The sequence below is a fragment of the Gallinula chloropus genome (genome assembly GCF_964237585.1).
Source record: "Gallinula chloropus genome assembly, chromosome: 3".
NCBI lineage: Eukaryota > Metazoa > Chordata > Aves > Gruiformes > Rallidae > Gallinula > Gallinula chloropus.
The window spans coordinates 56,994,423-57,001,575 of record NC_140087.1 but is presented as its reverse complement, the minus strand read 5'-3'; the positions used below and the strand labels follow the sequence as shown (position 1 = coordinate 57,001,575).

The 7,153-nt window shown below is 39.1% G+C and overlaps 1 protein-coding gene across 1 annotated transcript in view; it reads left to right on the top strand.

Moving 5' to 3' along the window:
• Window positions 1-882, top strand: part of CAMKMT (calmodulin-lysine N-methyltransferase) — a gene marked incomplete at both ends in the record, with an annotated part of 217,233 nt that extends 216,351 nt beyond the window's left edge. The window contains one exon of the mRNA XM_084261475.1: window positions 805-882. Within this exon, the coding sequence (XP_084117601.1) occupies window positions 805-882 (78 nt within the window). The remainder of the gene's footprint in view (window positions 1-804) is intronic.
• Window positions 883-7,153: the final 6,271 nt, after the last annotated feature.

Sequence of the window (7,153 nt, the reverse complement as noted above, 5' to 3'; positions counted from 1 at the left end):
CAGTCATGGCTAATGGCACTTTTTAAAATTTTTTTTTCTTACATGTGTATTAAAAATATGCAAATGTTTTTGTGCGAGATGATAATGAACTGTAATATGTATGAGTAGTTTCCACATGCTTAAGTTTAATATGTATATATTTTTTTAATTGCATTTAACCAGAATACCTATGAAAATAAGCGTTAATTATTTTTTTAGAAATACATTATTTCAGTATGGAACAGAAAAGCACATGTAACATTATCCCTAGCAGTTGGAATTGTGCTGCTCTAGTTATCAGGCTCCAATTCTCTCTTGTGATCAGAATTTAAAAAATAAAACAGAATTAATAAATGAGCCCATCAAGATCTGCGTTACAGCCTTGGAAGTAGCTTGCAATTGTGTAAACCTTCAGGTAAGATTATGGCATTTCAGAGGTCTGAAACAGTTGTTGATCTTAAACACCAAATATACTGCGATAGGGTGATTTGGGATAAATTTTTAGCCTCTGAAGTTCCTCATTTAGTGGATTTGATTCGGGCCTTAAATCTCACTTGAATTTAGTTCATTTGGAACCTTGCTTTTTATATGAGTAACGTTCAGCTGTTCATTGCGTGAGTTTGCCTACAAACTTTGACCAACTCCTGATAATATTTGACATAGTGTTTCACACCTGTGATAGCATTTCACCTTAAGATTTTTTGCAGTAAGTCTTTAATCTTTAGTAGGATCATTTGCACTGAGCAATATTGTTAAGCAAGAACTGTCAGTATGTAAAAAATGCTTTTGTAGAGTTTGCTCACTTTATCCATTTTGTATTTGCAGTTGAAAAATGAAGAAAGAGATACGTATGAGGAAAACCTCCATTACCCTTTTCTCCTCGTTTTAACCAAACACAGATAGAAGATGACAATTTTTTTGTTTTGTTGAAGGTGGACTTTTGAGAATTAATCCTTGTATGTGGATGGTCAGGGAGTGGGGAGGGCTCAATTCCCACCCCCCGTTTTGTTCCTGAGTCATCGCTAGAGAAACATTTCTAATCTAAATGTGGAGGAAGACATCGTGGCTGGTTTCACAGTGTGTAAGCATTGAGACATTTTTTTTTGTACCATCTTATAACTTTTCCAATTAAATTCCAGCCTAAAACCCATCAGACCTAACATATATACATTAACAGATGTGTAAAGCTGGCTCACTTCTTTTTTGTGCCTTTAAACCTTTAAACCTGCATGTACTTTGTTAATCTCTGTAAATGTTATTTTCAGGGTGTTTTTGAAAATACATGAATGGTATACTTTGTGGGTTTATATAACTGGTTGAAAAGTAGTAAATGCATTCATTCACGTTTAATTAGTAAGGAAATAGTTGTCTTAAGATCTTTTATAAGGGCACCTATTGAATGCTCAGCTTTTTCTGCCTTTTTTTTTTTAATTTCACTGCTGATTTTTCTATCCATGATTGTAATGCCCTCCTTTGCTTTAGTGTTGAAGGCTTTTTTTTATTTTTTTTTTGGCTTTTTTTTTTTTAAACACATATATATGTATATGTGTGCATATACGTGTTTTTTTTTCCAGCAGGGCTTTTCCTCCTGTAGATGTATAAGAAATTATGCATCAGACAAAAGCCTCATAAACTGACCATTTGTCCTTTGGACACAATAGCCTGCCCAGCCCCTCTGCTCCTCCTCTCCAATTATGTGTGATTAGTCTCAGTGTGTTGTGTCAAGAAGGGGGAGTGTGCTGAGTGCTTATTATCTGTTTAGGTACAAGAAGAGCACATTTAGGTTCTGACTATGAATGGAAAGTGAGCCTTTATCAGGACTAAAATCTAAATGCTGCTATCCTAGAAATGGCTTTTAAAAAATACATCCTTTTCTGATAAATGCAGAGAAGCACTATAACAACTAAAGGATTTTGTAGTGTAATCAAACTATCTCCCATGAAGTAGTTTATATTGGGGCCCAAGTATTTGATAAATATTTAACATGACTTTTCTTGTCCTGGGAAAGCTAAAAATCCTACAAACAGGTATTTCTTATTTTCATAGCAGTTTACCAGACCACTTTAATGACTTCTCAGAAAAACAGTCTGGATCACTAAAGAATCCTGCACAGTCTCTTAAACCACAACACTTTAAAAAAGATGAAATTAAAAAAAAAAAAAAGTGAGAGGCAGAGGCCACAACTGAAGGAGGGAGGTATTAGATGCAAGGGACACATAGAGGATGGTGCTGAAATACATTAATTAAAAGCCCTGGAGTTCAGCAATAAGCATTCTTCAGTATTTAACAAACTGGGCAGCATGTAAACCATGAGCTCACGAAAGTCCCTTTCTCTTCGCTCTTCTTCTCCTCAAACAAATTTCTTCACTACCAGTTTGCATGTCCTTGTATTCAATACTTTTTATGCTCCATTAGAGCACCTAGATGGATCTCAGAAGGCATAGGTCAAGTCGCAGTTAGATCATACATTTCTGTCTCACAAAAACTTGAATTGCAATGCCAAGTGATGGGCTAACATCACAATAACAGCAATTTATTCCTCTTTTGATAAAAAGCAGCCTATTCTCAGTGTTAGATAAAGACCAGGGGCAATGCAAACCAACCATTTATCCTAGAACTGAGTAGTATGTCTCCCCTATGGCTGGTATGAGTTTCATATTCAAACTCTCGTTGGAAGATACTTGTCTGGTAAGAAATCAAAAGCCTTTAGGAGTAATTTAAAATTGCTGTGAAGGTGGCTTTAGTTTAAGGAGTTTGGGTTTGTTTATCCCACACAGCAGGGCCTTTGTTTTCTCTAAAACTGCGTACAAGGAAATCTTTATAACCAACAAAGGACTGTGAAAAAAACAGTGAAATATTAAAATTTGTGAACCTTTCTTTATTTTTGAAGGTCTTGAATGTCTGCTGTACAATACTCTAATAAAGATTGTTAGATGCCAAAAATAGAACCAGTGTCACTGAAATTTGTGGGTTTAGCTCTAAGAAGAAAACAGTTTTACTCAAATTAGTAGCTGATAATTGCTTTTTATTTCTTTAGCGTCTGTGGTTTGAGTTGAAGGCTTTGCACAGGTGCCGCCATCCCTAAAGTGTGTAATTGATGACTTGTTTACCAAAGATGCATTTAGGCTTCATCCTGCAAACTCACATTGGAGCTCCACAGGCAGTAAAGTTACTCATCTACATAAGTGCTTGCAGGTTTGGTCCGTGTAGATATTTTTAGAGGTATATAAGCAAGCTGGCTTCTTGATTATTTTTGTTGTGTGTTTTGTTTTAAAACGGGTGTTGAGAAGTCTCAGACATAGGATTTACTGTATGTGAGGCACCAAATGTGTTCTTTTTTAGAGGTATCTCTCAGTTCCTTACGTTAGTAGGGACTTGATGAATTGTTCACGAGCTTTTAAATTTTAATAAAAATATGGCGTTTATTAATACACAAAATATCTTTGCTAAGAAAAAATTAGGCAGTTTATCAAATCATGCTTATAAAAAGTACAGAGCCTTTTGTGTGATGGGCTTTAGCTAGTTGCTAATTTTTTATTTTAATTTTTAAGGCTAGTAGCATTTTTAATGCTGGAGCTTACTGTGTTCTGTAGCAGAATATTGGCCTTAATTGCTCTGTGTTTGCAAAGCACTTCAAAGGAGAATGACATTGTGCAGGAGCTATGCTGTCTTCACCAAGAGCAGAAATGTTAGGCTGATGCCAAGCTTTCCTTCACATGTGTTGGCTGGTTTTAGAACAACGTTGTGTCTTCCTCCTTTCTCAGGCAGCAGTGGTAGAGGAAATGATCTTCTCATGGACATCCATGCCCCTGGACACAGCCCTAATGCAGCTGGTGCCACTGGCAGTGAGTTGCGATCTTTGGAATATAGAAGGCCAAGAAAAAAAATGTTCCATATCCTCCTGTGAGACCTGGCAAAGGCTTCCTTAGAAATTGCGAACTAGTCCTATCTGATAGCATTCTGGAACACCAAGACAAATCTTTCCATTTGGGGAATAAACTTGGTTTGAAATGAAAAATATCTCAAGAATGTGAAGATGAGGCAGGAGAACTTGCTACCCCAGGTACCAGTCCAGCTGCAAAACCCTTATTAGACAAGTCATTCCCATTTTGCCTGTGGCTTAATGGCTACATGTTTGCCCGAGGAGGGAAGCAGGATTAAAATTGTTCCCCCCATCCTTACATCTTGAGCCTGGCTGCATACGGTTTATCAAGTGTTATATCTCCACTACAACTCTCCTTTGCCGTGCCCTGAACAAAAGAGGATGCAGTGGGTGGAGCTTTTGATCCACCTCTTGATATGGCAGGTGGCACAGCTGATGTGGCAGGGGGAAGAAGGAAAAGGCAGCAGTGACGCACTGCAAGTCAAGCAGGGCAGCATTTTGTTCCCATCTTTTGCCCTCTCTCCCTAATGCAAGAGGGGACGCAGCCAGGTCTCTGTCTTTGCACAGGGTGAATTATAACCATATAGTTTAGCCTGGATTTCTCTATGTGTGGTTTTCTTCTTCTTTAAATCAGGGAACGAACAGCGATGTCAGATGGCAAATGCCTTTAACTCTTGTGAAATGCTTTGAGAGGCTGCTGGAAGGTGCTAGGACAGCGTGCGCTGGCAGGTATATCTAAAATGTTTTCTGCACAGTATGGCCATACCGTGTTGTGTCCTCAAAGGAGAAACAGGTAATTTGGTCACTTTCTATCTTTTGGTTCACTTTTGAGATTCTCCTGAGCCTGAGTAAGACTATTTGTTACCCCTTCACTGTCACAGACTGGTAGCCTGATGCTGGTTGTAAGCACGCTGAGCATCTTTTGAAAGATGGTTTTAAAAGCTGATTTTCAACGTTCTTCTCATCTGCCTTATAACAGCACTTACTTAACCCAGCCAAAACAGGGGCATCCTGATGCAGAACCCCATAAAGCTAAAAAGAAAGCCAGTGCACACTTAGTGAACTTGCAGCTGAATTTTTAAATAAAGGGGACCCCCCCACTCTCCTGCTGAATCATGCCCATTCCCCATGCAAGGGGACCTGAGGCACAGACAGTATTGCTCTCCCATTTGTCTCTAGCCATTTAGAAAGCAGCCGATATGCTCTAGATCTGAGCCCAGATTTTGTGAGCCAGGGCACAGCATCTCCTCAGTAAGCTCTGTCTCCCTCTCCAACCTGCAGACTCCGTTCAAACAGCTGAATGTAACAAACCTAACTTTTCTTTCGGGTTTTTAAAGGGTTTAGCCCATTAAGGCTCCTTGCTTAGTCAGCAGCTGGCTTGCTGCCAGAAAGCCCAGCATATTGTTGTGGCTGGGTAAAAGCTGGATAGTTTCCATCTCTGTCCAACAGCAGCGTTGGTTCTTCATTGTCTTCTTGTATGTAAAGTGTGTGGCAAGTAGATGGAAGATGCACGGAGCAATAGTCCAGATGGCATTCCACAGCCTGAGAAGAAACATCTTGACCCTCGAATCTGGGTTAAACTCAACAGATGCCAAGCCCCCAAAAACAAAGAGCTGTCGTGGCTGACGACAGCGAAGGAGCGATAGGCCTTCAGCAACAGAAAGTATCTTTTCTTTTGGGTGCATTTCCCTGCGGATAACCAGCACGGCATCACTTGTAGAAGATCACTTCTTAGAAACGAGTGAAAAAATGGAAGAATGGCTCTCTGCACTAGGCACCTTCCCCCCTCGGCCGTGAAACGTTGCCCCTGGGTGATGGGTTATGCTAGCAGAAAAGGATTTGAACGTTCAGCCACTGTTGCGCCCTGCCAGAGCCTGCATGCGAAAAGACCCGCTATTTTTCCCCTGACTCTGACTTCAATTAATGTACTTATAAAATGATTAAACATATCATGCTGTGACTTCTAAAATGTCAACAAGCTTCTAAACTTGGGAGACAGGAATGTAATAAAATAGGTAATAGGAGATTCAATAGTTAATAGAGGCCCTGAAGTGTGAGTGTATACAGTAGCTGTATATTGGAAACTGTGCAAATGAAGATGGCTTAGTATTGCAAACTGAGGAAGAAAATTGTTTTTAATTAGCACCTCCATAAGAACTGCTGATTAATACTGTTTGGTTTGGTGAAAAGCTTTCAGCTGAGTAATTTGTACAGCCATTACAACAGTTTTGTTAGACCAGGACTCCTGTTGTTAAACACAAACAGCAGATGATAATGGTGGAAGATGAGTTTGTCATGTAACAATTTACCTTATTGAAAAAAGCTTTATATAAAACCCAATACAGTAGGTACCAGCAGAAATCACATATTTTAAATCCTTTCAAGATTGCAGTGTGCGATGCTAGTGTGTTTTTTCATGGACTAGAAACAGATTTTATATCATTTATAAAATTATATATACAATTTAAAGGTGTTGTAGCATGGACAGACCACTTTACTGGTAATGCTTTACATCAGGACAGTGAAGTGCTGGTATATTCAAACACTTCCTAAGTATACAAAGTAGCTCTAAAAATTGAACGGTAATTAAGTAATATTGTTCGCATGCAAATGTATGTTTGTGCATTATGCACCGAAATTACGTCTGGCGTTTGTGCAGCGTCTAGCATTTATACCTTAGGCTTGTAAGGAGCTTTCTCCCAGGTTAACTACCGCTCCCTGCTTTTGCTTACCCTTCTTTTCAGCCCACAACAAAAAATTAAAGCCCGTTACCCACGTCTCCGTAATACAGGAGCATATGTATTTTAGCGGCCCGGATAGGAAATTTAGTGCGGACTGCAGAAACAGAGGGATTTTATTAAATGCGGTAACAACGAAGGAATATCTGCACTAAATTATGACGCTAACCAAGGATAGTAAGATCTGTAAATTATTGGAGTGCTATAATAGAACATGAGAGTTTTCCTTTAGACAGGCCTTCGGGGTAATAACAAGGGTTGAGACTCACGACAGTGCCAAATAAGCTTTAGACAGCATAATAGTCTGCAAAGAAAAGCCACAGAGCACTAATGTAAAAGAAGAGCTGTCCACCACATGCAGTAAAAATCACCAAAGGTCATTTTATGGTAGCAATTGTGACATAAAATTGGTGGTCATGCTACATGTCTAATACTCAGCACAGCTTTATAAATGATGGGCCCCTAGCGATGGCTGTCATTAAGTGCTTTCATCATAATAAACTTTAAACTGTTGGCTTTATGAATCGCCAGCCAGCTTCAGCTGTTCGTTGGA